The sequence below is a fragment of the Pseudomassariella vexata genome (genome assembly GCF_002105095.1).
Source record: "Pseudomassariella vexata strain CBS 129021 chromosome Unknown BCR38scaffold_6, whole genome shotgun sequence".
Taxonomy (NCBI): Eukaryota; Fungi; Ascomycota; class Sordariomycetes; order Amphisphaeriales; family Pseudomassariaceae; genus Pseudomassariella; species Pseudomassariella vexata.
In genome coordinates this window covers 819,916-846,477 of record NW_024467961.1, presented here as the reverse complement: position 1 = coordinate 846,477, position 26,562 = coordinate 819,916, and the positions used below count along the sequence as shown (strand labels likewise).

The 26,562-nt window shown below is 51.1% G+C and overlaps 8 protein-coding genes across 8 annotated transcripts; 5 read left to right on the top strand and 3 right to left on the bottom strand.

The window, feature by feature from the left end:
• Positions 1–1,045: 1,045 nt before the first annotated feature.
• BCR38DRAFT_457283 (neutral trehalase) lies at positions 1,046–3,460 on the top strand (the record flags this gene model as incomplete). The annotated part of the gene is made up of 4 exons (XM_040862023.1): positions 1,046–1,207; positions 1,261–1,324; positions 1,390–3,256; positions 3,313–3,460. The coding sequence occupies 4 exons, from the start codon at positions 1,046–1,048 to the stop codon at positions 3,458–3,460; spliced, it is 2,241 nt and encodes a 746-aa protein (XP_040716163.1).
• Positions 3,461–5,058: 1,598 nt separating this feature from the next.
• BCR38DRAFT_457282 (isocitrate lyase) lies at positions 5,059–6,913 on the top strand (the record flags this gene model as incomplete). Its single annotated transcript, XM_040862022.1, has 4 exons — positions 5,059–5,289; positions 5,348–5,503; positions 5,560–6,455; positions 6,556–6,913. 4 exons carry the CDS (start codon positions 5,059–5,061, stop codon positions 6,911–6,913), a joined length of 1,641 nt encoding a protein of 546 aa, XP_040716162.1.
• A 1,957-nt stretch (positions 6,914–8,870) lies between these two features.
• On the top strand, positions 8,871–10,637 carry BCR38DRAFT_484484 (MFS sugar transporter-like protein; the record flags this gene model as incomplete). The annotated part of the gene is made up of 4 exons (XM_040863756.1): positions 8,871–8,897; positions 8,971–9,642; positions 9,715–10,051; positions 10,135–10,637. 4 exons carry the CDS (start codon positions 8,871–8,873, stop codon positions 10,635–10,637), a joined length of 1,539 nt encoding a protein of 512 aa, XP_040716161.1.
• A 1,341-nt stretch (positions 10,638–11,978) lies between these two features.
• BCR38DRAFT_408753 (vacuolar protein sorting-associated protein) lies at positions 11,979–13,523 on the top strand (the record flags this gene model as incomplete). Its single annotated transcript, XM_040858298.1, has 1 exon — positions 11,979–13,523. One exon carries the CDS (start codon positions 11,979–11,981, stop codon positions 13,521–13,523), a length of 1,545 nt encoding a protein of 514 aa, XP_040716160.1.
• Positions 13,524–13,558: 35 nt separating this feature from the next.
• On the bottom strand, positions 13,559–15,136 carry BCR38DRAFT_431619 (SAM-dependent RNA methyltransferase). The gene is made up of 5 exons (XM_040860114.1): positions 14,570–15,136; positions 14,419–14,436; positions 14,219–14,329; positions 14,006–14,124; positions 13,559–13,926 (listed from the first exon to the last, which is right to left on the bottom strand). The coding sequence occupies exons 1-5, from the start codon at positions 14,889–14,891 to the stop codon at positions 13,870–13,872; spliced, it is 627 nt and encodes a 208-aa protein (XP_040716159.1). The 5' UTR covers positions 14,892–15,136; the 3' UTR covers positions 13,559–13,869.
• A 3,151-nt stretch (positions 15,137–18,287) lies between these two features.
• Positions 18,288–19,505, top strand: BCR38DRAFT_340909 (uncharacterized protein; the record flags this gene model as incomplete). The annotated part of the gene is made up of 1 exon (XM_040855819.1): positions 18,288–19,505. The coding sequence occupies one exon, from the start codon at positions 18,288–18,290 to the stop codon at positions 19,503–19,505; it is 1,218 nt and encodes a 405-aa protein (XP_040716158.1).
• An 85-nt stretch (positions 19,506–19,590) lies between these two features.
• Positions 19,591–20,663, bottom strand: BCR38DRAFT_189108 (uncharacterized protein). The gene is made up of 4 exons (XM_040853988.1): positions 20,363–20,663; positions 20,161–20,236; positions 19,959–20,098; positions 19,591–19,888 (listed from the first exon to the last, which is right to left on the bottom strand). Exons 2-4 carry the CDS (start codon positions 20,220–20,222, stop codon positions 19,677–19,679), a joined length of 414 nt encoding a protein of 137 aa, XP_040716157.1. The 5' UTR covers positions 20,223–20,236; positions 20,363–20,663; the 3' UTR covers positions 19,591–19,676.
• A 1,350-nt stretch (positions 20,664–22,013) lies between these two features.
• Positions 22,014–26,290, bottom strand: BCR38DRAFT_340806 (DNA-dependent RNA polymerase; the record flags this gene model as incomplete). Its single annotated transcript, XM_040855814.1, has 2 exons — positions 22,014–22,064; positions 22,118–26,290. 2 exons carry the CDS (start codon positions 26,288–26,290, stop codon positions 22,014–22,016), a joined length of 4,224 nt encoding a protein of 1,407 aa, XP_040716156.1.
• Between the last annotated feature and the right edge of the window lie 272 nt (positions 26,291–26,562).

Here is a 26,562-nt window from a genome sequence, read left to right as displayed (position 1 = left end):
GTTCCGCTCAAAGTGAGGTTACATATCATTGCCCACACTGTACATAGTTGGAAAAAAGAGCTTCGATATCTTTGACGAACCAAAATGATATGAGATGGATTTGAGAGTCTGATGCGAGTCAGGGGAACTTCGGTAAGCCCGCCTCCGTCGGTGAATCAACTTTGACAGATCATGAGCCCATATGATTGAATAATTGTTCAGAGCAATGTGGCAAGCCCCAAGATGTAAACGTAGCTGCATGATAATAAGTTGATGAGAAAGGTGATACACGAGCTATAATCAAGATAAGAATATGAGAAATAATGCCCCCTGCTTCGCACACTTGCAATGTGAATGCCAACCCCGCAATTAGCGACAATTGGTGGATGCGACCTGGGATGCAGCTACTCCTTCCTTCTCGAAGCTGCAAAACTCAATTTGATGATATCATCGCCTCGAATTGCGGGCTGCTACTACTATCTTGAGCTCAAAGGTAATTCCCCGAGAGCAATTGCATTCGACCACTTGTGAACAAGTCCTCGCAAACCTGACCGTCTCATCTTTACCACTTGAAGCGGCCTACATTACATCTGTGCCCCTGCTTGCCCTCCACAAAATCAAGGAAACAAGGGTCTCTCCCCTTAAGTACCTTATCGTGCCCCTCCGGCAGGCGGCACTAGGGTTGTTTCTGACCTTAGAAACATCTGTCAGCAATTGGCCTCTCAAGAGCTTCCTTTTCTCTGTATCTTATCAGAACCTATGTGTCTTTCGTGACAGCAACATCCCGCGGTCAAATATTGAGCAAGACCTGGAGACTGAGATGGGAGCTTCACCGCAAGTTGCAGTCTTATCATATCTCCCGACCTAACGAGCCCATTGCCTACCCACGACGAACGAAGTCCACACAGACAACCTCATTGAGTGCCTGCGTAAACAGCTCTGTGACCCAATATACGATTAAGAAGTCCTAGCTTTCACTGGGGGTGAGAGTTTACAACAACAGTCGAATAGACATAAACGATAAAAATTCTTTGCCGCGACGAGACTTCCTACTCGGGACTTTCTCATGGCAAGCTCAACAGACCCGGTGGCGGCGAGACCTCGCCAACAAGAAGGGAGCTTCGGTTCCAATGATGATCTTGGTATTTATGATGATGCAAAAACCTATTATACCTCAGACGAGCGGCACACGAACCGATTCCACAATCGCTCGCGTACATTCTCCCAGGCAAGCCAAACACTGCCCGGCTAGCAAAGCTGAGCACTAATATTGGTAAACAGAATGGCTTGGTTCAACAGTTCGAGCGCATGGGACTGGTAGAGCCGCATAGACGAGGGAGTCATGGTATGCAACCGAGAACTGCTGCAACAAGCCACATAGTATATCCTGCTGACCCCTTCTTTCGCCAGATGAGTCAAGCAGACCCCACTCACGCCAATTCCTCGTCGATGTGGACCACACGCTTGATAGTTTGGCAAAGCAGGAGGATACCGATGGAAACATGCAGATTACCATCGAGGATGCGGGCCCCAAGGTCATCTCGCTGCGAACAGCAGGGTCTGGTGGCTATAATCGTTTCGACATCCGGGGAACATACATGCTGTCGAACCTACTGCAAGAGCTATTCATGGCGAAGGAATTTGGCCGGAAACAAGTCATCCTTGATATTGGTCGACTAAACGAGAATCCCGTCAACAGGTTATCTCGCTTGATCAAGGACCAGTTCTGGGATGGGTTGACGAGACGGATTGATGCTTCTTCCATCGAGATCGCCGCAAAAGACCCCAAAGACTGGACTGATGATCCGCGTCCGAGAATCTATATTCCCCCTGGCGCTCCCGAGCAATTCGAGTTTTACCGGAAAGTGGCACAAGAGCGACCCGAGCTTCGATTGGATGTCCTTATGTTACCTGAGAAGATAACTCCCGAGATAGTAAGAAACATGAACGCCAAACCCGGACTTCTTGCTGTAGAGATGGAAGAGATCGTGGATCCCCAGACAGGCCAAAAGATACTCCGTGGGCTCCCTTTTGTAGTTCCAGGCGGCCGCTTCAATGAGCTTTACGGCTGGGACAGCTACATGGAGTCGTTGGGACTTCTTGTCAACGACAAAGTGCATCTAGCAAAGTCTATGGTCCGGAATTTCTGCTTCTGTATCAGGCACTACGGAAAGATTCTCAACGCAACGAGATCGTACTACCTTTGCCGATCACAGCCGCCTTTTCTGACTGATATGGCGTTGCGGGTTTACGAAAAGATTAAACACGAGCCAGGAGCATTGGAGTTTCTCCGCATCGCGTTCTTGGCAGCGATCAAGGAGTACTATTGCGTTTGGATGTCCGAGCCCAGGTTGGACCCGAAGACTGGGCTGTCCAGATACCGTCCTGAAGGACTAGGCGTGCCTCCTGAGACCGAAGCCTCTCATTTTGTCCACATCCTAGCACCTTATGCGAAGAAGCACGGCATGACCTTTGAGCAATTTGTGCGAGCTTACAATTATGGAGAGGTGAAAGAACCGGAGTTGGACGACTACTTTCTCCACGATCGTGGCGTCCGAGAATCCGGCCATGACACATCATACCGACTGGAAGGAGTCTGTGCCGATCTCGCTACCATCGACCTGAACTCCCTGGTCTACAAATACGAGATGGACATCTCCCGAACCATCCGCAACGTTTTTGGCGACAAACTGGAAATTCCGGCTGAGTGGTGTAGCGGGGCAATGAAACCAGGTCAGATTGAGACGTCAGCAATCTGGGACCGCCGCTGGAAGAGACGCCGGGCTGTCATACACAAATACATGTGGAATGAAGAGAAGGGCATGTACTTTGATTACAACACTGTTAAGCAACAACAGTGCATCTACGAAAGCTGTACCACGTTTTGGCCCCTTTGGGCTGGAGTTCCTGACCCGGAGAAGGCTGCCAGAGTTGTCAAGAAGGCCGTGCCTATGTTTGAGGCAGCTGGCGGACTCCTATCTGGTACTGAGGAATCTCGGGGTCAAACAAGTCTAGAAAGGCCCAACCGGCAGTGGGATTATCCATACGGCTGGGCGCCTCAACAGATGCTTGCTTGGACCGGTCTCTACCGCTACGGCTACCAGGATCTCGCCCAGAGGCTAGCATACCGGTGGCTTTTTATGGTCACAAAGGCCTTCTTTGACTTCAACGGGGTTGTAGTCGAGAAATACGACGTGACACGTCCTGTCGACCCGCACCGAGTGGACGCTGAGTACGGAAATCAGGGGCTTGATTTTAAGGGCGTCGCCAAGGAAGGGTAAGTGCTGTTTTTCTTGATAATATCAGTGAGCGGAACTAATTTTACAACCGTAGTTTTGGTTGGGTCAATGCCAGTTATGTGTATGGCCTCCAATTTGTCAATACTGAGATGAAACGAGCCCTGGGCACGTTGACCCCATGGGAGACATTTGAGAAAGCACAACAGCTTAAGGAGGACAAGTTTCTCCAGAGCCTGGCATAGATTCTCTGACGCACAACTTCATGGTACTGCGTCACAGATGGCCACTGGTAGTTTTCGCTGTTTGGGCCGTTAGTATGCCCCTCACAGGTTTGTAGTCACGATCCAGCCGGGACCAAGCGCAACGCAGGAACTCCAAGGCCGACCGTTGCGGGCTGGTACTTCCGAGAAAAAGAAAGCTTTGAGGATAACATCGGAGCTGCGTGAAGTTGGCGTCAACTTGCTAACATTATTGGCCCTGGTTCAACAAAATTGGCAGCATGCGAAGTTCTTTCAGGGGGGGGGGGGGATAACATACAACTCACTAAATGACGGAGGTTATGAATGTGTAAAAGGTTGGGTTCTTCTAGGATTCCAATCGACATTACATTCTAGGCAAGATGGCAGCATGGCTTCGTCTGTTTGATGTAAAAGTAAACCACCCTTGGATTCTGATCAGGCCTGATCAGACCATCAACTGGAAGCAATGCTACATCTCTAGGTTAGAGCTGGCTTTCAAATACCTAGACTACACATGTATATGTTGGAATAACTCACCGAAGTTGCCTATAGACTTTAAGCCGCGTCATGTGACAGTAACTTGACCAAACAGCAGACCCGGAGCCGAGGCATAGCGGCATCCAATGACGAACTAGAATCATCGCCATACTGTAAGGCGCACTGATGAAGGCCAACGACGCTAATGCGATGTCGAGGTGTCAAAGACTGTCTCGTGATCCAAATACTGTGAACCGATCATCTTCACATGTCAAGGTTTGGCGATGTCACAGAGTAGATCAGACCACATGCAACGACGTGACGACCGGACGGAGTCAATTCTCATACCCTCAGTATTACAAAAGATCAACTGCTCGGCTATCCTCAACTAGATCATCAGATAAAGTAGTGTCCACCCGAATTGGTCCATAGGAAAGGCAGGCGAGGTAATTGTGTCGAAGAGCCGACCTACAAGGAACGGAATTCCATTCAGCAGCACGCGTCATTGTCAAATGTCAATACGAAAGTCAATGCCATGCACGTTCATCCTTGCCTCTGTGGGCCTCGACTTATCCCCCAATGCGGGGGAGTGGGTGGCATGTAAGTTTTTTGTTCGGCAACTCGGCCAATGACGGCATTCGCTAGCGCTCCAACTACACCCTTTGAACCGAATCCGGGTCCCCGTAACACCTCCACCACAGAGATGCCGCCTCGGCGCGGCGGTTACTTGAGTCAAAGGTTCTGCCATGGCAAGCTGGGCAGGGAGAGGTTAGCGGACTTTGTCACAAGTTTGGTGGACCAGGGTGTAACTTGGTCGATAAACTACCCAGAGCCGCTCGACCGATCGTTCCCGAGAAGCATAGCTCCCGCCAGGCTTCTGGTGTAAGTGAAACTTGTACTTGTTAGTCCGGGATCTCTGTTTCTTTCACCTTTCCACAACTTTCCAGGTTCTCTTTTCCTGTTCTCATCTGATTTTTTTTTCGTGTACTTGGTTTGTACAAAGTGTCGAAACAAACCAGCACGCCAACTAGTGTCCGGGTTTACATTCCTCTGAGCCATACCTAGTTTCAGATTCCTCGAGCGCACATCATTACCTCTCACTGGTATCTAACGAGTTGCCCAATATGGCGTTCAACAACATGATCAACAACGGGGTGGATCCGAATATCGAAGATGACTTGTTCGCCAAAGAGGTCGAGGAGGTCAAGAAGTGGTGGAGTGACTCGAGATGGAGATACACCAAGAGGCCCTTCACGGCCGAGCAAATCGTTTCCAAGCGGGGACATCTAAAGGTCGAATACCCGAGCAATGCCCAGTCGAAGAAGCTGTGGAAGATCCTCGAGGGTCGATTCAAGGTAGGTAACCCCTTGTATATACAGAGCCGGAGGATTGAAGGTGCTGAACGGACAACAGAGTCGTGATGCTAGTTACACTTATGGCTGCCTAGAACCGACCATGGTGACGCAAATGGCCAAGTATTTGGACACTGTCTACGTTTCTGGCTGGCAATCATCGTCGACTGCCTCTTCATCCGACGAGCCCGGTCCCGATCTGGCAGATTACCCATACGTGAGTTCTGTTTGCTCCAAGTATCAGCTAGCAAACCCGAGACTAACACGGAGCAGACCACGGTCCCGAATAAAGTGAAGCATCTCTTCATGGCACAACTTTTCCACGACCGCAAGCAAAGAAACGAACGTCTGAGCGTGCCCAAATCAGCCCGAGCCAAAATGCAGAACATTGACTACCTCCGCCCCATCATCGCCGACGCCGACACGGGCCATGGCGGCCTGACGGCCGTCATGAAGCTGACCAAGCTCTTTATTGAGCACGGCGCGGCGGGCATCCATATCGAAGACCAAGCCCCCGGAACGAAGAAATGCGGACACATGGCGGGCAAAGTGCTGGTGCCCATCAGTGAGCACATCAACCGACTGGTGGCAATCCGGGCACAGGCAGACATCATGGGCACCGACCTGGTGGCCGTGGCCAGAACCGACGCCGAGGCGGCTACCCTCATTACCACCACCATCGACCCCCGCGACCATGCCTTCATTATGGGCAGCACCAATCCTAAGCTACAGCCCCTCAACGACCTCATGGTGGCAGCGGAGGGAGCAGGCAAGTCCGGCGAGGAATTGCAGACCGTCGAGGATGCATGGTTGAAGGACGCCGGGCTCAAGCGTTTTCACGATGCCGTCATCGAGACCATCAACGCGGGTTCGTACGCCAACAAGAAGGAGTTAGTGAGCCAGTACCTGGCCCAATCCAAGGGTAAGAGTCACACAGAGGCGAAGGCCATTGCGCATGGCATCACCAAGGTCGATATCTTCTTTGACTGGGATGCGCCCCGGACTCGCGAGGGGTACTACAGGTTGAAGGGCGGGTGCGATTGTGCTATCAACCGTGCCGTTGCGTATGCACCGTACTGTGACGCCATATGGATGGAGAGCAAGCTGCCGGACTTCAAGCAGGCGCAGGAGTTTGCTAGTGGGGTTCACGCGGTTTGGCCGGAGCAGAAGTGAGTTTTACCCCCCTTTCCCTCCGGAAGTCGAACAACAAACCAATTCGATTCAACCCTCATTCAAAGAACTTGAGCAATTACTGACAACCTACTAAAGACTGGCTTACAATCTATCCCCCTCCTTCAATTGGAAAGCCGCCATGCCCCGCAACGAGCAGGAGACGTACATCCAGCGCCTGGCAAGGCTGGGCTACTGCTGGCAGTTCATCACTTTGGCCGGCCTGCACACCACGGCCCTCATCAGCGACCAATTCGCCCGGGCCTACACCGCCCAGGGCATGCGCGCTTATGGCGAACTGGTTCAGGAGCCAGAGATGGATGGTGAGGTGGATGTCGTCAAGCACCAGAAGTGGTCCGGCGCCACGTATAGTGATGAGATGCTTAAGATGGTTACTGGCGGGATCTCTAGTACGAGTGCGATGGGGAAGGGAGTTACCGAGGATCAGTTTCACTAGGTCGTGGCTGGGGACTAAGTGTACAAGAAAGTATACTCGGTAATGAGACCGTATGTTGAAACACTAGTTTCTTGATATATTGAGTTGCTTGTGGCTGTTTTGTGCTCGTGCCAGATCTCCCAAATCAACGGAGGCAATAGACCCGCGTTGAAATCAAAATCCAAGGTGATTCGCAGCAAATAGGTTCGATATGTCCATACGACGGAGTCATACACGAAGTGGTGCAGCGTCAGCGGATCATTCCAGATGTCCTCGCGAAGACAACGGGCAATCGGTCCCTGCTTGTAGCCTTTCATCATGAGTTTGATGGACCAATAGTTAGCGAAGTTCCAGGTAAATGTGCGTGCATGAGAGAAACTATATTGTGTAAGAATAATACGGTGTTCAGGTTTAACAGGGATACAGTTCTCAACCTGTAAGTACAACACAACGAGCTGTTAAGATAGGTAACTTGAAGTCATGTCATTCCTTGCCATATGACGGGAAAGTACTATCGTACGGTTGTATACCATGGCATACTCCTTTAGAAATTATGTCTTAAGTATTACGTATCATAATTTCCAAGTTGAGTGCCAACTCAATGCTCACCCTGGAACCAGTAACGACGGCAAAACATTTAGAAATAACTTTCCCTTTACTATGAACATCCTGGAAGACTTGGTTTTGATTCGTCACATGCCTAATAAGACAATAGAATACGAAATTCTCGCGAGGGATCTTCAATGGTTACTATGTTCCAATGTGACTGGATCATGGTCAAAGTAATTGCGGCTCAGAAAAACCAGAAAGTCTTTATTCTCCGTACCGAAGTCGTCAAAGGTGAGCTGATGACAGCGGTGAGAAGGTAGTGGGTCCAGACACTCTCCACTGGAATGAGGACGAGCCGTGTATGAGGAACTGGGACATTTTTTCTTTCTTGGTTACGAAAGCGAAGACTCGGGAACAGTGCTATTTCGTCCTTTCATTACTGCAAAGCGTAATACAGTACAATAGACATTGTAGATAGTATTGCTCAGATGCCGGTGGTGTTTCGAAGAGGCCTATATTTAAGGCAACTCCATTGACTCTATTGGAATTGCGGGAAGGAGTCTTGTCTTTATACATGGGAAACTGGTATGTAGGGAAGTCCGCAAGTAGGAAACCTGCCATGGATATGTGGTACTCCAATGCAGTCTAGAGGTTCCCATGCCAACGAAGCCTCTTGCGTGGTTTGTTGGTTAGCATTGTTCTAAAAACATGCGATATCCTGGCAGAAGCTTCCGTGGCCCCAGTCGACTGACTATGCCTGTGTAAATGACCGGTGCTCTCATGATGTACCATGAGACTCCAAGTGTGTGGAGTGTTACTCAGCTTGACACCGAGACAACCACACGAGGTTTATTCCTTGTTTGGACACGCATAATACCCCATACCCAGACGTATCTGGACCTACTGGCCGTCGGCCATGAGGCTCTACTGTGCATACATCATAAATGAAGCTCATCTGGGCAGGGGGAAAGCACGATCAAATTGCAACTCGACCCCGTCTTCTCCCCAAATTCCCCGCATAAGCTCAACCCATCCAACTCCAACCCCCGGATTTGCACGTCTTTCGGGCCTATCTACTAGGGATACTACTAGTTCCCATTGGAGCGCGTATAGAAACCCTGTCCGGGGAGCATTGGCAATCGCCAATTCCACCAATGGAACCTCGGCCAGAACGGCAAAGTCGTAAACTTCTCCAACACTTTTGATCTCTCTAGAAATTCCATATGACCTTAGCGTCTCAAGGTGAAGGAATGGGTCGATGCAGCATAGGCAGCATCGACCATGGGACTGGGCCCTCGGTGGTTCTCGATCCCGGGCTGCCGACTCCTAACCATATAACACGCTGTTGCTCTGCTCTGCGTGGTGGTTTCTGAGCCAAGCATACTTATTTTGTTTTACTCTGCACTGCACCAGTGCTGCTTCAGCCAAGATGCCGCTCAACCCGCATACGTACCAGGTACGTAACTCAAAGTCCAGGGTGGAAGCAGGCTACTCTTTACAGCAACGGAAGACTAACAAGAGACGCCCAGTTCCTCGTAGGCGTGTTTGCATCCTTCGGGTCGGTCCTCTATGGCTACGACCTGGGTGTTATCGCCGGCGTGGTGGGGAGCTCGTCCTACCACGAACTCTTCAAACCGCTGGCGGCGCAAAACGGGGCCGTCGTGTCGCTCTTTACAGGCGGTGCTTTCTTCGGCGCCGCGTTCGCGGGACCCGCAGGCGACTACCTGGGCCGCCGGAAAACCATCCTCACCGGTGCCTTACTATTCCTCCTGGGAGGTGCCCTTCAGACTGCCGCGCAAAGCATCAACTATCTGTACGCCGGCCGCGCCATTGCGGGACTGGGAGTCGGGTTCCTGACTATGATTATCCCCGTGTATCAGGGTGAGATCGCCCACCCATCCATCCGTGGCCGTGTGACGGGGTTGCAGCAGTTCATGTTAGGCATTGGAGCCCTGATGGCAGGGTGGATTTCGTGGGGTTGTTTCACCAACTATACCGACTCCAGACAGTGGCGCATTCCACTCGGGATCCAGATGATGCCGGCTGTGATACTCGCTGCGCTTATTCTGTTGTTCCCCGAGAGTCCGCGTTGGTTAATCGACCACGATCGCGTCGAGGATGGGTTGCGGACCCTGGCTAGTCTGCATGCGCACGGAAATACGCAGGACCCTTGGGTTCAGGCTGAGTTCTCTCTGATTCAGGTAAGCCCTTCGTTCATCTTATCGTGCCAATAGGCAATGAGATGCGTATACTGACATCGAGGTCAAAAATAGGAAACCATTGCCTTCGAGCACCAGCACGAGGCCAAGAGCTACCAGGAGCTCTTCACCAGCCGCTCCTCCTTCCGCCGCCTCTTCCTCGCCTGCGCCCTTCAGGCCTCGATCCAGATGACGGGCGTCTCCGCCATCCAGTACTTCTCCGTCAATATCTTCGCCCAGATCGGCATTTCCGCCGACGATGCCCTGAAATACCAAGCTATCAACTCCATCTTGGCTCTGATCGCCCAGGCCATCTGTATCCTGACCATCGACAAGTTCGGCCGTCGCTGGCCCCTCATCATCGGCAACCTGGTCAACTGCGTTACCTTCATCATTGTCAGCATCCTGATTGGTTCGTAACCCGCTCGTCTCTCCCTATTCAATCTGAACCAAAGCCAAATGACCCCCCAAACTGACGTATATTCTTTCTCGCAGCCAAGTTCCCCCCTTCGGAAAACGCCTCGGGCACCGCTGGCTGGGGCTTCATCATCGTCACCTGGCTCTTCAATATCTCCTTCTCGTATGCCTGCGGGCCCCTATCCTGGATCATCCCCGCCGAGATCTTCGACACCCACACGCGGTCCAAGGGCGTCTCCATCGCCACTATGATCTCCTTCGCCTTCAATACTATGATCGGCCAGGTGACGGACCCTGCCATTGAAGGCGTGGGGTGGCGCTACTTCCTCGTATTTGTCGTCTGCAATTTCACCAATGCCATCTTTTTCTGGGCCTTGCTTCCGGAGACTAAGCAGTTACCGCTGGAGGAGATGAATTACTTGTTCTCCAATGCGCCTTGGATTGTACCGGGCAGTGACAAAAGTACGTACAGGGCGAACTTGGGTGTCGATCTTGAGAGGAGAGCCGCCGAGGTTAGGGAGAAAGGGGCGGTCGGAGGACATCATGAGAGGATGAGTGAGTCGAAGGAGACTGCTGCCTGATTGCAAGTGGATGCTGGGTGGCTCAGCCTTCTGACGGAGTGTTCTGTTGAAGTCGAATCACCAATTTGTGACTGGAGTAGTCCGATTTGAACAAGGCATGTACTAGATGTTGCTTGGTTCAAGAGGCCTACATCGTTGAGTGTCTATACTCTTGATACTAAGATTACAATTCTCACCGAATATTTTGCCATAGTAATGAAGAGCGATAATTGCAACTAGTCGATGGTGATCATTAGAAAAGCTAGTCATGCACGCGGTGTGCTATGTTCTTAAACACCGCAGAAATTGGCGTAGTTAGAGTAGGAACGTGGAAATGGGCTTCACATGAGTTTTGAGGAGGCGTAGTTACGTGTCAGACATATTCGGTCTCGGCCAGTATAAGTCAAACTTCAGATGAATATCGTTAACTCGGTAGTTTTCACAATTTCCGCACACCTGGTGTTGAAGATTGTAAGGTTCTGCTTTTGATATTGTACAGCAGTGATGCGAAGCCGAATGCAAATGTCCACGTCAACTGACCTACTTTACAGTGACATGTTGGTTGTAAATATGCACCATTAGTGACGACGTCTTGCAAAATGATGCAAGGAAGAACACTGTGACTTGTAGACTAGGGCCCACCTGGCACAAGTTTCTCTGGGCTGACAAATGCTACCCTAACCCCAGCTTCACCCTTAAACCCTTATCCTAACGCTGTCTAGACTGCTACGTCATTAAAATCTGAACAGCGCGAATCCTCAATCTTCTCCGGCCACGAAGCATCATTCATTCTATTAAATGACAAGCATGGCTCTCTGATAGTGCGATCGCGCAAATGCTGCACCAGTTTCAAACAATTCAATGATGTGGTGCTGGGCTACATATTGAGTGGTTCGTTCCTGCCCAGGTGTGACAGTCAACCTACCATGATCATGCGGGAGGGGCAGGTGACTGCACGATAAGATGGTACTTCTATGATGCCGCTGACAGTGGCCAGAATAATGTACCTGCTAACAAGCAGTTTACGACGTACCTGACTATCCCTCCCCACCGCCGCCCTCGGAGCTGACACCGTCGCAACGATGCATTCCCATTTGCGCTAGAATTCCAGACCTTGCACTTTCTAGCCCAGATGGCGCAACCATGACTTGATTCTAGACCTCCTCCTCTCTTATTCTCTTCAAGATTTGCTTCATTCCCTTCTACCATGCATATGCATTCCTGGCTGCGAAGTCCCTCCTTTGCCGCTCTTAACATTTTGAAATCTGATCTAGTCGTTCACGACGCTCCTTAGACAGGGTCTGCTGACCGTTCCGCAACTGAGACCGCTCTTTTGTACTGCCTCGAAAACCATCGCTATCAATGTACCACGTTCGCCGCCTCGCCTCCGCTGTCGCCTCGATCGCAGCCGTCGTCTTCCTCCTCTGGTTCCTGCCCCGCGTCCTCAACCCTACGCCGCCGAACAAGGAACAGCGCGAGGCCAACAAGCGCTGGGTCGACACCTCGCCGTACTGGCTCGACCGGCAGTCGTGTCGCTGGCTCGGTCTGTGTGGTGTTTTCCATCTCCGGTCGGATCCGCCGGCACGCCAGGACGAAGACGATGACAATGAGGGAGACTTGAAAAGGTTGGAGTTGCGGTCGTGGGAGGCGCATACGGAAAACAAATGGGATAATGCCGCAGAAGGCGATAAGGCGGATGGGAAGAGACAGCTGAGGGAGATACCGGACTATGTGCTCAAGTTTGCACCGCTGGTCCATCTCTATTCGGGCGAAAACTTCTGGCCCACCGACATCGCCGATCACATTAGACACATGTCGCCCTATGCAGATGATGAGAAAATCAACGCTTCAGCACCGTTGGCTCTGCAAAACCTCCACTGGCTGGACTCCGAGGCTGGCTCTGTATACTTGAAGAGTAACGATGACGTAGAGTTGCGGCCCGAATGGCTCCATAGCCATTTCAACGTCCCATCACCCTTCCCAGAAAGCGATGACCCCATTAAGGCGCCCGCACCAGACAGCGGTGATGAAGAACCCTTGTTGAGCGAAGACACGACCTGGTACGAGGTCGATAGAGAACACCCTTTGCACAGGATAGCCGATCCCCGGAAGCGTCCTGGTGGCGGGTCATATCCCGAGGATCGCAGACGGAAGAGGCGCTCGTCCGAGGCCCAATATCCCATCGTTGAGACGCCTCATTACAAGCCCGACAATTCCGGGTATTCTAAAGCTCCAGCGACCCTGGTCCTCGTGGACAAGGGCTCGGGCATCGTCGACGCCTTCTGGTTCTTCTTCTACGCTTACAACCTGGGGCAGACCGTATTGGGGATCCGCTTTGGCAACCACGTCGGTGACTGGGAGCACTGCATGATCCGCTTCGAAGTTGGCATCCCGCGTGCCGTCTTCTTCAGCGAGCACGAGGGCGGGCAAGCGTACGCCTGGCGTGCCGTGGAGAAGCGTGGCAACGACACGCTGACCCAGCGGCCGGTTATCTACAGCGCCGTCGGCAGTCACGCCATGTACGCCGCGCCGGGGTATCACCCGTATGTGCTGCCCTTCAAGATGCTGAAGGACGTGACGGACCGGGGCCCGCTCTGGGACCCGGCTAAGAATTTGAGGGGGTATTGGTATGATTACATGTCCACAGGCGATGCGGGCGGGCTTGAGCCGGTAAGGGAAAATCCGGACGAGCCGACAGACTGGTTTCATTACGAGGGGCCTTGGGGAGACAGGCTGTACGGTCTAGACGATCGGAGGCAGTGGAGGTTGTTTGGACAGTATCATTATGTTACGGGTCCTGTAGGACCTAAGTTCAAGAACCTGGGGAGGGAGAGGGTGTGCCAGACTTGGAGGTGCAGGATTTTGCATAGCATCGCGGAGGGCAAGAAGGGTAGTTGGAATTCCTGATCGTATACGCAATAGAACAGATAAGAAATATAAAGACGATTTCCAGTTCACATGATTGAACATAGTGGGTATCTGTTGTAGAGAAGTAGGCATTACTGGCACCGGCAATCGCTTCCAGTTGAAGGGGGCGGGAGACATCACATCACCGAGAAGTCCAGAAAACTTGTTTTCTTTGGCTGACGACAACCAACCAAGTTGACCCAATCTAGACATGACCATGCTCAAGGCCGGCTGTCCAGCTTGCTACCAAAGTGCGATCCAACGCACAACCGACAGGCCGATGAGACTCGGATTACACTTAATAGGTACTTGAGGATCCAATGGATTTTGAACGTATCCCATGAGATCAGAACAGGTCGTCGATACTCTTATCGGCATCCTTCTTGATCAAATCCACCATGCCCTATTCAACCCAGTTAATTCAGCCTTTCCACAAGGTCACTACGATGAAGTACACTGCTTGAAGAGAAAACAGAGCTTACCTCGGGCATAATGGGCTTCCCATCATCCCCCTTGACATAGCGGAATGGCATTTGCGTGCTCTCGTGCTCATTGAACTTGAGCTCGGGCATGTCAAGGTAAGGGATCATGCTGAGGGTGTCTTGTAGATGTAATTAGTAAGGCGTACGTATCAAGCGGCTTTAGCATTCCGGCTTATTCCATATTCCTGCTACACGGGCAGGTGGATAACTCACATTGCTCGTCCACTACCATGCGCGTCACCCGGACAGCTGTGTCGGTCGTCATCTGTACGGGGCCCAGCCTGCGCCCCTGGAAGCCTTTGTTGCGCAGCTCTGAGGTGCGGTCTGCGTCGTCTACTTTTCAGCTACCTTGCTTTATAGAAAATCGACAACTGAAAATCTATGACTGGCAAGTGAGAATCGGCTTCACGTACCTCGCGGCGGATCATCCCCTATAACGAGTTCAGTCAGCATTTGGCCCTTCCTCGCGCATATCTTCCCGTTTTCTCTCCCATTCTCCCCTTATCGCTTCTCTGCCCCTTACCTCATCCCCCCTAACCCAACACAGCACATCTGTAAACTTACCCAAGATCCCCCCAAACAGAAAAACATCAAACTCCCTCTTATCCTCAGGATTTAAATCCTTCTCTGCGGACGGGTCCAGCAAACACACCCTCTCCTTCCCGTTGCCCGCAGGATACATTTCCTCGACGCCCCTCTGCTCGGCCTTGAACGCCGGCTCCTCGGCCAGCTTCGCAGGTACCTGGAAACCCGACGGCAGCGACGAGAGCACGAATGCCCCACCTGCTTGTTGCGTTTCTTTCGCGATGGTGAGATACTCGAGCTCGGACCAGGGGCCTAGCTCGGGGTCGAGGTGCTCGACTATGTAGGTTTTGCGCTCGGGCATGGTGTGGGTGGATGGGGGGAGAATGAGTGACTGATCAGGGTGAGGAGGGCAAGAAAGGAAGGAAGAAAAAATTGATGATATTTTTGCCTATTCGCTTAATGATAGGTAAGCGAAAATTAATTGACGAAGGGAGGAGGGAGGTAAGTTGCCTAAGGATTAGATCAAGTGTGTTAGCTGAGGTAGTGAGGGGGTAAAAGAGCCTGAGTCGCCCACCACAATGATTTTGAATTAGGCAAGTGCTTTTGTTTTGCCAATATATACAAATAGACGACCACTTTCCGGTACATATGACCATAGGCTGCAGAGAACTCGGGATCCCGTCCGCTCTCCCATAGATAAGCTGCAAACCGCTAGATTAGTAGTTGGGTGGGTGACCACCAGCGAATCCCTGGTGTTGTATGTTTTTGACTTCTTCACTTTTGAACTTATCAGTTGAACCTAGTATATAATACTCTTTTACACCAGTCACTATCACATTCGATCATACGCTGCAGAGAACTCGGGATCCCGTCCGCTCTCCCATAGATAAGCTGTAAACCAGAGGTTTGGCTAGAAGGGAGCCCCAGTACCCCTGGTCCGGCACCAAAAATGGAGATTCGCCCTACCGTTCCCGACCTTAGCTTACCATTCCACGCGACCGTTCTGTACTCCGTAAACGGCCTATCTATCCGTCCATCCCTCCTAGCGCATCTCAACCGGTCCAACATCGAGTGATCGGAAAAGGGCTTAGAAGTTGCGAGCTCGCAGTAAGCCCACGAGGCGTTATTATCGATGAGTACAGTCTTGACAAGGAGAACCTTATGAAATTGTCGGATCGCCTACAGTCTTTAGTTATCTCCATTTCCTTTGACACTTGAATTGGCCGGTATCCTACGTCAGATTCAGGACAGGGGATTGGTAAAAAAAAAAAAAAAAAAAAAAAAAAAGGCCAAGAAGCTGGCGGGTCCCTCCGCGACATAATCTGACAACTCGATCCAAAGAGCACACCCCAAGTGGACTTGATGGGCTGCTCTACATTCCAAGAGGTACTGCAGCAAAAGCGAATGTCTACGGGGCTGCAGCCGGTACGTACTTCCGTTAGATCCCACCTCTGGATGAGGGGATGCAGCAGATAAAGGCATTGTTTGGACCGGACGCAAGTCATCGAGAAAGGAACTGGTAAAATGGCTTCGTCCAGCCGTTTGTGTGGTTTGTTCCGACTCTGAAGATGGCGGCGAATTAGGAATATATAAGACATATAGGAGCGGTATTTGCAGAAGTTGCATCTCTTTATATCGGCAAAACCATATTAACGGAAACTGTAATAGTCCTATTCTATTAACGCTAAGTGCAAGCCAATCACATTGTCCTCATATTAATCGTAGGGAAAGCTGATTGGCTAGTATAGAGAAGCTAACGTGAATGTACACCGAGCTGGCCACCCTTACATAACCTCGCATAGAAATTTTACGATAGTAAAACCACAACGCCGTAAATCAATTGAAACTACTCTGAATCTTCCTCTCCAGAAGATGGCAATGCGATGTTACAAGTTCGCGCATTATGCCCAGTCCCGTTGCAAATACCACAGCGCCTCGGGCGCGTTTTTACGCGTTTGGAGGGTGCTTCGGGGGACTTGGTACGTTTTTGCCGCTTGTCGGAGACTAAGTTTTGGTCATTTTTGAGAGCTTGAAGGGCTAGCATTAAGTCTGCTTCGTTGTATGACTTTGCCATAATTGGTTGTTGAGAAAATCAAACATTAAGTTGGCCGGTCGCGTTGGCGCATGAAAGTGGCCAGCTCGGTGTCATGGCCAGCTCGGTGTACATTCACGTTATACATACATACATATAAATAATTGCAACACACCTTACCACTTCAACCCCATTACAACACTTTTAAGGAAACCTAGAATAATTACATCTTGGACTGAAAGAGCGATCTAAGGAAAATGGTATTCCAACATGCCTCACCATTGACTTATAGGCATAAGCATGCATAGATCGGCACTACAATAACCGCAAGCCTTGAAATGTTCGAAATTAAGCGTAGCGAGACGACAAATACCTTCCGAGAGCTATACGTGTGGCTTATGCGATACAAGCGAAATTTTCGAAGTGATCCAGGCGGATTTAGGACGCCGAGCAAAATCTGAAGCTGAATTGGGAGGAGAACGTAATATGCTTATATAGATAGATAGATTTAAACCGGTTTACAAAATATGTCTCCTTGCCTCTGGAAGCTCTGATTGTCGTCGGTCTTGCCGTCACAGCCTCTGAATTGAAAATACCTTAGATTCACACAAAGGGAGCAATGTCAAACATCCATCGAACCTGATGACTTCCGACATTTCCTGCGAATTTCATCATTATACAGGTTTGTTGCTCTTCATTGTAGGCGGTGAAAATAAAGAATTGGTTATAAAAAGAGAACTCCCTGTTGTGGGGGTGGAAAACGAGTCTGATACGAACTGTCCCTTTAGGCACGATTGGGTACGAGATTGCGTAGGCATTCATGTTAGCTATAGCCAAATGGAAGAACAAGTAATGCTCCTGAAGTGGGAATTGTGAGAGCGCAGCTTCCAATTCTCAGCGAGCGGTACTAAGATGAGACCCTCATCCACGGCACCATCATCCATGGCCTCTTCCTAGACGGGGTTCTCTATGATTGACTTGAAAAAGTATTTCACGATGTTAGCAGGCCCACCAACTTCTGAAACAGTGATAAGTGACAAAAAGACCAATAACTTGCCTCCGGTCGCCCTTAATGCCTTACTACACACATAAACTCATATAGCGATCTCTTTCTAAAGCCCAAGCAACTGGACCATACCATGGATAGTACGGAGGTTCATATGATATAATAAATATGTCCAGATCAATTCAATCGTAGCTTCGGCGAAATTTAATAAAGGACGAAGATCCAGAGATACACTAAGCCATAAGCCATAAACGGAAACCCCATAATTTATTTTTACCGTAAAAGTCGGTTCGTTACGCCAGTTATTTGTGCATAATTCCTTTATGTATACTTGTCTGTTTTTGGATGCGTTCATTGGGGGCCAAGCTCAGGCCAAGCTCCGACCAGGCTCAGGCTTAAAGCAGCACGGCTCAGGTCCCGATGTGGCACCCAGACCCCCCCCATGGACATTCTACTTGTGCGGTAGCTTGCTCGCGGCATTTGGCGGCGCGGATTTTTAACATCTCCGATCATGCTTTTACACAGTCAAATGCATTTACCGGACACTGAGTCAATTCAAAAAATTCCCACGGCCATGGAGGGGCACCAGCTTCACACCCCCCAAGCACCCCGCTAAACTGCTCACCTACTGAACAAGTAGGTCAATCGTAGCCAAACTGTCAATCCATAGTCTCGCCCGCCCTGCTTTGAGGAGCATTTCATTTTTACGCTCCGTCGCAATGGCTGCCATCTCGTCCCAGAAGTACTCGTCGATCGAGGAGACCGAGATCCAGCAATGGATCACCACCTCGGACCGCCTCAAGTCCTCGCCCGCTGACTCGTCTATTCTGGAAGCGCTGAACTCTCACCTCTCCACCCGAACAACCCTACTCGGTACCAAGCCATCCAAGGCTGATATCTCAATTTACGAGACCCTCGCACCTGTTGTCGCAAAATGGACCTCCGAGCAGCGAACGGGCCAGCAAGGCCACCCTTACATTGTGCGCCATCTCGACTTCGTCCAGAACTCGGCCGTCTTCGGCCTCGATGTCAAGGATACCGAGAAGATTAAGGTCGACTCGGAGGAGATTCTCTACGTCACCCCGCCCGTCGATGCGAAAGCCGAGAAGGAGCGGTTGAAGAAGGAAAAGGCTGCTGCAGCCGCAGCAGCGGCTGGAGGAAGTGGTGCTGATGCCACGCTGGCTGACCGCACCAAGGCGGCCGCTGAGACGGTCATGAAGAAGGCAGTTGATGCTAAGGATGCCGTCGTCGCAGCTGGTGGGGCCGGCGGCGAGGCAAAGCCAAAGAAAGAGAAGAAGGAGAAGGCCCCCAAGCAACCCAAACCCCCTGCCGCCACGGCTGCGGCACCGACGCCTGCCCTTATTGATCTCAGGGTTGGCCACATATTGAAGGCTATCAAGCACCCCGAAGCCGACAGCTTGTATGTATCTACCGTTGCCATGGGTGACAAGGAGGTTACGGAGGATTACACCGAGTACGAGGGCCAGATCTGCCGTACCGTCTGCTCAGGGCTCAATGGACTGATCCCATTGGAGGAGATGCAAGGACGCAAAGTCGTCGTGGTCGCCAACTTGAAGCCCGTGAAGATGCGCGGTGTCAAGTCCTGCGCCATGGTCTTGGCTGCATCGCCGAAACTGAAGGAGGGTGAGGTTGACGACCACAAGGGTCCGATTGAACTGGTTTCACCTCCCGCCGACGCGAAAGCAGGCGAGCGAGTCAACTTCGAGGGATGGGAAGGCGAGCCCGAGGGTGTCCTCAACCCTAAGAAGAAGGTCTGGGAAATGTTCCAGCCTGGTTTCACCACAAACGACTCGTTCGAAGTTGTCTTTGATGCAGGTGAGGTTAAGGAGACGGGCAAGCAAGGCTTGGGCAAGCTTGTCACCAAGAGCGGGGGGCATTGCATTGTGAAGTCGTTGAAGGGAGCTACTGTGCGATAATCATATGGCCATTTGACGGGGTCGAGAATACCAAAACTATAGACGAGACAAATGGCAATAGATTTGGAACCTGATACGAACTCCTTTTATCTCTGCGTCTAGCCCCAGTCCGAGTCGCATTGCGACGCACTTTCATATCTTGTTTACTCACTCCAACATCCTCCGAAGTGCTCAAGGCTTTGCAGAAGGAGCACAGCCCGTGGTCGAGGTTATGTATTCCGTAGAGACCGGGCATGGCACACTCGTCGAGCAAGAGGCCTCGGTGACGTACGTCGTGCCTGTCGTCGGGCAACAGTCTGTCGCGCAAGGGACGTCGATTGTGGATACTTGGATGTACAACGGGCAGATGGCCGAAGGATCCCGGGAGTAGGTTGGACACGACGCTATTTTACCATCATCAGTACTCCGTTACTCTCTCGGTTGGGAAGACTCTCATGAGGTCAGTGTACGTACAGGCCTGTGTGGTTGAAGTGTATGTATAGCAACTGTGCGTGGTCACCCAGCCGGTCATGTGCTCGAAGTCGTCAATGGTGGTCGAGCAGTGAGCGGGCTGGGTGGGCGTAGGCGCGTCGGTTTCTGCTAATTGGGCGGTGCTGATGTCGTGGTTAGCTTTCATTACCGACACAATATGCGCATAAGTGGGAGTTATACTCACCAGGACCAGATGGCCAAGAAGCCAACGGCCAATGACGGGATAGACTTGGTTGAGAACAACATCGTGAAGTTTCGGTCTGCGTTACTAATTACCTTTGCTTGGTGGTAGTTGAGGGTCTGAAAATTGGAACAATGTCTCTGGATGGAGTTGCAGCTCTAAGAAACAAGGCGAGAGTCAAGGGCAGGTTAATATACCGACATACACACATGAACCTCCCTTTAGTATCCATCACACCAAGCAGCCTCCCGCTCGTTGAATCCTTCGAAAAGTATCCACTCTTCTGGAAGTCGCTTGCATTGTGGTGCAAGCTACCGTACATACATGGTGCAGCAAACCAAGGCTGGGCGGCAGCGGGCTTGCTCATTACAGTTTAATGAGAATGGTGATGGACATACACACCAAGCCAATTCGTAAAATGTAAAAGATTATCCGAGACCTCACTTCCCCCTTCGGAAGTTGAATGTTTCGGACAGGCTAGGAACCGTCCTTCCGTCCAGTAACACTGAAATCGTCTAATCCCAATGTCCAGCCAATAATGCGAAATGGCCACTTACAGCCAAGGTTGACGTCTGTGGTGGAACTTGATTCAGCTACCTTGCGTCAGATCATAGCGAGAAGCTCGGGACGTTGTACAAACGTGGCTGCAGGGTGGTTGAGCAGACAGGACGTCATCCACAGCTGAAAGCCATGCGATACGTACAGTCATCCTTACTATTCTCATCAACATCTGACGTTCTCAATAACGACAGCAACAACGCAGACAGGCAAAATCTGTTGCTCACAATGGATGATTTTAACCCGACTTCTCTGCAACCCCCATCGAAAAATATAACTGCAACCAAGGTATTTGACCAATATAGCCGGCCTGTTCCGGTCAAATATTTTCTTTGATGTACTTCCCCTCCAAACTAATCAATGCCAACGTGGCAAATACCCTTCTTAATCCATCCGAACAGCTAAGCGGATTCCGGGATGCACAAACAACCAGACTAAAGGAAGAACATGGTTATATCGGTTCGGCTACAGTAGTATTGACGGGGATCTGCACGGCCCATCCGCTTAATAGAATAGTCTGAAGTTGGAACTTACTATGTTAGTTGAAGGGGTCAGACTGGGCTGGAATGATTAGTATGGCCTCTCTATCCCCTCAAAGATTCTCATAATCACAACGTATTACTCTTGGGCTGGCGAAGATGATCATTTGTTCAAGTGATCATCAATTCCGTCTTGGCGTTTGTCAAAGAATCTCTGCAAGGAGACGTCTCAAATCAGCACTTATGTGTGTAAGCAACGAAGTCTTGTCCACTGGTCGCAACGGTCTTCTCAAGAACGCCTAGATGATGCCTCGTATTGACTAACAAGTGGCGTTAGTGGCTTTGCTGACAGGACTGGCTCTGGTCGAAGTTACTCATGGATTTTCCACCAAACATGTCGATCGACGCCAGAGCTGTGGAGTAGGTACAAAAATGAGCTTGAATAAAAGTGGTTTTGTCTTCTTGTCTGATATGTGCATAGATGGAGAGGGTTCGTCTTCCTGTCTAATATAGTACAGTTATACACGATCCCAAATTTGCGCCCGACAAAGATTCTAGCCCACCCCCTATCTGCCCATGAGGACCTCCAGGCTGTAATATACATTGCTTGTGTACAAATCTCTCCCACATTTACCATACACCCCACCTTTTTGTCCTTTGAACCGCCCATGTCCTATATGAAAACGCCAGCTATGCAGATGCCTTTTAGTGTCGTCAATCGGATTCTATTTATTTTTTTGGGGGGAAGGATGTTGTGTGTTTTCGTTCATGTTCTTCCGCAACTGAGCGAAAAAGCGTTGCGGCTTCTGCCGTCTATGCTTATGAGAAGAAATATTGGCTGTCCTTCAGCCTCGTAACATCCCAGTCACCCTGCGACTTCATTAGTACCCTTCTTCATCTCTAGGAGGGTTAGAATTACTGACCTTTTTCGGTAGCTCTGGGAAAGTTAGGGGGAGCCAAACATAGCTCGCCCTCGCACCTGTCGGAACCGTAGCTTTTTTCCCCTTCATGAGTGATTCAAAGGCCGTCATACCCATAAGCTCTCTGACGTGCGCGGCCTCGTCAGGGATATCGGAATTTGGCGGCAAGGCTTTGGACTTTGCTGCTTTACGCTTTGGCTTGGGTTCTGTTTCGTATGTTTCCTCGTCGCCGTCGTGGTTGGATGCCGCATCCGCCATGGCGATTGCTTCGGAAGAAGGAATATGCCCTAGACCTATCTCGGCCATATCTTCGTCGATATCACCAGAAGCACTATGGGATCCAGCATAGGCCTGGGCAATGGTGGTAGGAGTTTCCATCTCTCGTCCCCTCTGCACCTCTTTTGGATCTTGTGATTTCAAAAGTCGCAGCCTTTCTGTCTCCTGTACCAACTCGTCTTTCATGTTTTGTTTGGACTTCTTCCGGTATTGTTGCAGGATGTTTTCAAGCTCACCTCCGGACTCCAGTTTAGCTAGGTAGTACGAGCCTTTGTGTCGCGCCTCGAACTCGGTCGCTAACCGTTTGATGACGTCTTCCTTGTGTATGCGAATAAAAGAGTCACGCAGGACTCGATTCATGACATCGATGTCGGCTGCGTGGGTCCAGAAAGAGTCATGTACAGCGGCAAAGTCTAACCCCAGGTCGCTGCATTCAAGCGCTGACAAAAGCATGTGACTGGCATCTAGAGAGTGGATGAAGTTCGGGGGGAACGCTTGCAACTGCTTTCTCCTGTCTACAGGATCGAATCGGTCGGGAACCCTAAGGTTCAACTCTTGCAAACAAGTCTGTATTTGACGGATGGCTGCCTGGCGATACGGCTGCACGACCGGCATGCGGAGTGGTGTCGTCCACACAATGGTCGACCTAAACTGGGCATTGACTTGGTCCATGGCTTTCTTCCTTCTCTGCTGGGCTGTCTCTTTGGGCTCCTTGGACTCCTTGGGCCCGCTCAGCTGGGTGCGGGATCTCTTTCCGGTCTTCCTTTCCTGTAGATCGGCAGAGCTATTTATTTGTTCGAGCTGCTCTGCCGTCAGCGCCCGGCAAACCCGGCCTGCACATTCACCGAGCCAGTATTGGATGTCATGGGCGCCACGAAACATGGTACCGAGAGCTTTAAAGATCTTGCCGGCAACATATTGAGCAAGCAGTCGTGACGGAATACCGGTCTCCTCCATAATATGGGGATACGCAGCGTCAAGCTGCTTCTGAACTTGTGCGCGAGCTCCGATGAACGTAACTCCGTACACATTGGTCATGACAGTTTGCTTAACCACCTTGCGGCTGATCTTGCCATCTACCGCTTTGGCGAGAAAACTGTCCTCTTTGAGATCCGCTGCAACGCTTTCCTTAACCAGCTCCGCGACGGCCGAATACACATCTGCAGGGCGGTCTCCAGGTTCCAGGTTGACTTGCTGGGCGCCCCATAGATCACCTCCGAGCGCGGCATAATGTTGGAGACCATTACAGGTCCCGTCTTGGTGAACGGGCAAGTGCGATACGTACTTTGTCGGGTCCGGTGATTGCAATGCTGCCTTCACCTCAAAGCAGGCTGCTAAGCACTGCCAAGGATCTTCTGCTGTTAACCACCACCGTTTGCCGTGCAGCGGATTGTCGGTTGAGTCGAATATGTTGTCAAGGTTGTTCATGGTGAAAGCCTCTCTTTCCTTCAGGCTGGCCTTGTCATATCCGAACACATTGGCCAAATGCACCTTCAGCCACCGAAGACCGCTCTCACCGAGCTCCTTACCCTTTGCGAATATAAGAATCGCACGTGCATGGTCGGCGCCCATGTGGTTGAGATAGGTTGGAATTGGATAGGCGCGGCCCCGGAAGTCCATGTTGTGAGGAAAGTAGAAGACCTGGTCCTTGAATGCTCGCCCAATCTCAAGTTGGAAATTCATGAAACACCTCTCCGAATGGAGGCCCGACTTCTCGTTCTCGATGGCTTTGACCTCTTTAAGCCACTGCCGTCGTTCGGTTGGATCTCCGCAGGACTCCGGCTCTGCGGGGATGGTGAGGCTGGGGTTTGCAGGCGGAATATTTGCTATCTCCTCCCCGGTGTTCCAGGCCTCGAGCAGAACCTGAAACACAGGCTGGTTGATCCTCCACGCAGTTCGCCCAAGTACGTCGAGCCCTTTGCTGACTTGCTCCATGTCGCCCCTGCCCACAGCCGCCTCGGTGTATATCTTCTGGTCCTTCTCTCCGTTCTTGATTCGGACAAGACTAGCAGGAAACTCGATGAATCCCCCTTTGTCGAATTTGGTCCAGGGTTGTGGCACTACAAGCATGGGCAAATGTCGCGCCAGGAAATCCGCACGGGGCTCGGTTTTGATGAGGTCTACCAAGTACTTGTTCGGCATAATCATTCCGATTTTCTTGCCTTTCTTGGTCACATTGGTATGGGCGAACGCAGGCTGAACTTGCGTGATGTGTTCTTGGGTGTCGGGGTGCTCGCGGCCTACCACAACCTTGGCTGTGTCTATGAACGCGGATAGAAGCGTAGCGCCAATTTTAGTCCTGATCAGAACAGGCCAGGTCTTTGGGTCAAATTGCGTAACTTCAACCACGTTGCTGCTTGCCTCAGAAAGAATCGCGTCAGGAGGAGTGACGGAGCTTGATGGCGTCTCCATGGCCTGACGAGTGCGGGTTTTCCATGCGGCCTTGCGCGCGGCAGATTCCTCATCTCTGGCTTGGGTCTTCACGTCCTCCTCCACTGCCCGTGCCAAGTAGTTGAGGCAGGTCGACAGGGCGACGCCATTATCCACGCCGTGTTGTGTCAGAGTGTTCAGCACACTCATGACGGTAACAGCGGCAAGCCGGTCAGGCTTACTCTGCCTCATGAACGGGGCCACAAGGCATCGGTCCTGATCCTCTGCCGTCTTGGAAGTTCGCTCTTCCGATTCCTCGAAGAGGTCGAACTCTTCCTTGATTTTGGTCTCCAAGGTGCAATGCCACTCATAAAGCTGAGCATTCAGAGCAGGAGCAGAAATCGCCGCATTCTTGCCGATCTTCTTCAGTGCTTCGTTCTCCTCCCTCCAACGACGTATTGCCGCATCTACACAGTCACGTTCGAGCTGGGACTGGAATTCGCGGCGTTCGGATAGAGACAGTTTCGAAAGATCTTGACCCTGAAGTTCGGAAAAAAAAGACAGAACGCTGCGCAGGGTATTAAGACCAAAGCCCTTCTGGTTGACGGCCCTGACCTCGGGCATGTCTGGCAAAGCTGTGGTATTGGTCGCAGACTCGAGTAGGGATTCATCGGTGCTCTCCAGTGGCTGACAATCGACGGCTTCAGATTCATCAAAGGTAATCTTGTACTCGGGGCAAAACTCGGTGATTTTGGAGACATCTTGAGGCGTCAATATGACGTTCATGTACTGTTGAAGCATCTCGGTGCCAGCATCAGGCACCATCTCCATGTATCGATGCACGAGGCGCTCCAGCCTGTCGGATTCGTTGGTAGATAACAATGCGATCTTCAACATGCAAGCGATGGTCTCAGTCGTTTCGGGAAGGCGCGGGCCTCGGATGCGACATTCGTACCATCTCTGCATTGAGTCGGCCCATTTGATGCTGGGTTGACCGATGAATCTATCGATGTTGGCGCGCAGATAACGGTTGTGAAGGGTAAGCATGTCATCTGGCAGCAACCCATGCTGCAGAGCCTCCAGTCTTTTGAGGACTATCGCTGCCCTCTCGAGCTGGTCGACTTGCAAGCAAGCATCGAAGACGGAGAGGGCTGCCTCGACGTCACCAGGGACAGCGTTGGGCGTCATTCTCGTCCGAGGAAGCGGATCTTGTTTGTATTTAATCAGTAGAGGAGCCGACGGGTCGAAGTATCGTATGTCGAAGGATCGAGGGGGAACCATCGGCGGCAGCGTTGACGAATATGGGTACAGGGTCTCGTCCATGGCGGTGGCCAGAGATCTCTCGTGTAAAGGACCATGACCGGCGAGTGCACTCGTCCTCTGCCGTGGCCGCGCCTCTGATCGTGTGACGAGTAACCTCCGAGTCGCTTGGAACGAAGGGCATCTCGAGGGTAGCTGATGTCGCGTCAAGCTGTTCTCCCTGGGGAAAGCCAGGGGGAGGCTCCGTCGAGCCGCCGGTCGTATCAACATGACCACAAGTCGACACTGGGCGCAAGCCCGAATGAGGCAGGAGGAATAAATATAGTGATGAGGTTCTCAACAGATCAACTTGCTGCTAGGGAGAGTAAAAGTAATTAACACATTAAATACGATATAAATCACGGGAAGAGCTTAGAACACAATCTGATAGATCCAAAGCAAGTTCTGCGACTGCTGCTTGGCTCCGTTGGAGGCGATATAACAAAATGGGTGCATGGAGAATTTCGAAGTCAATCGATAGCAGGCTCAAAGTAATGACGGGG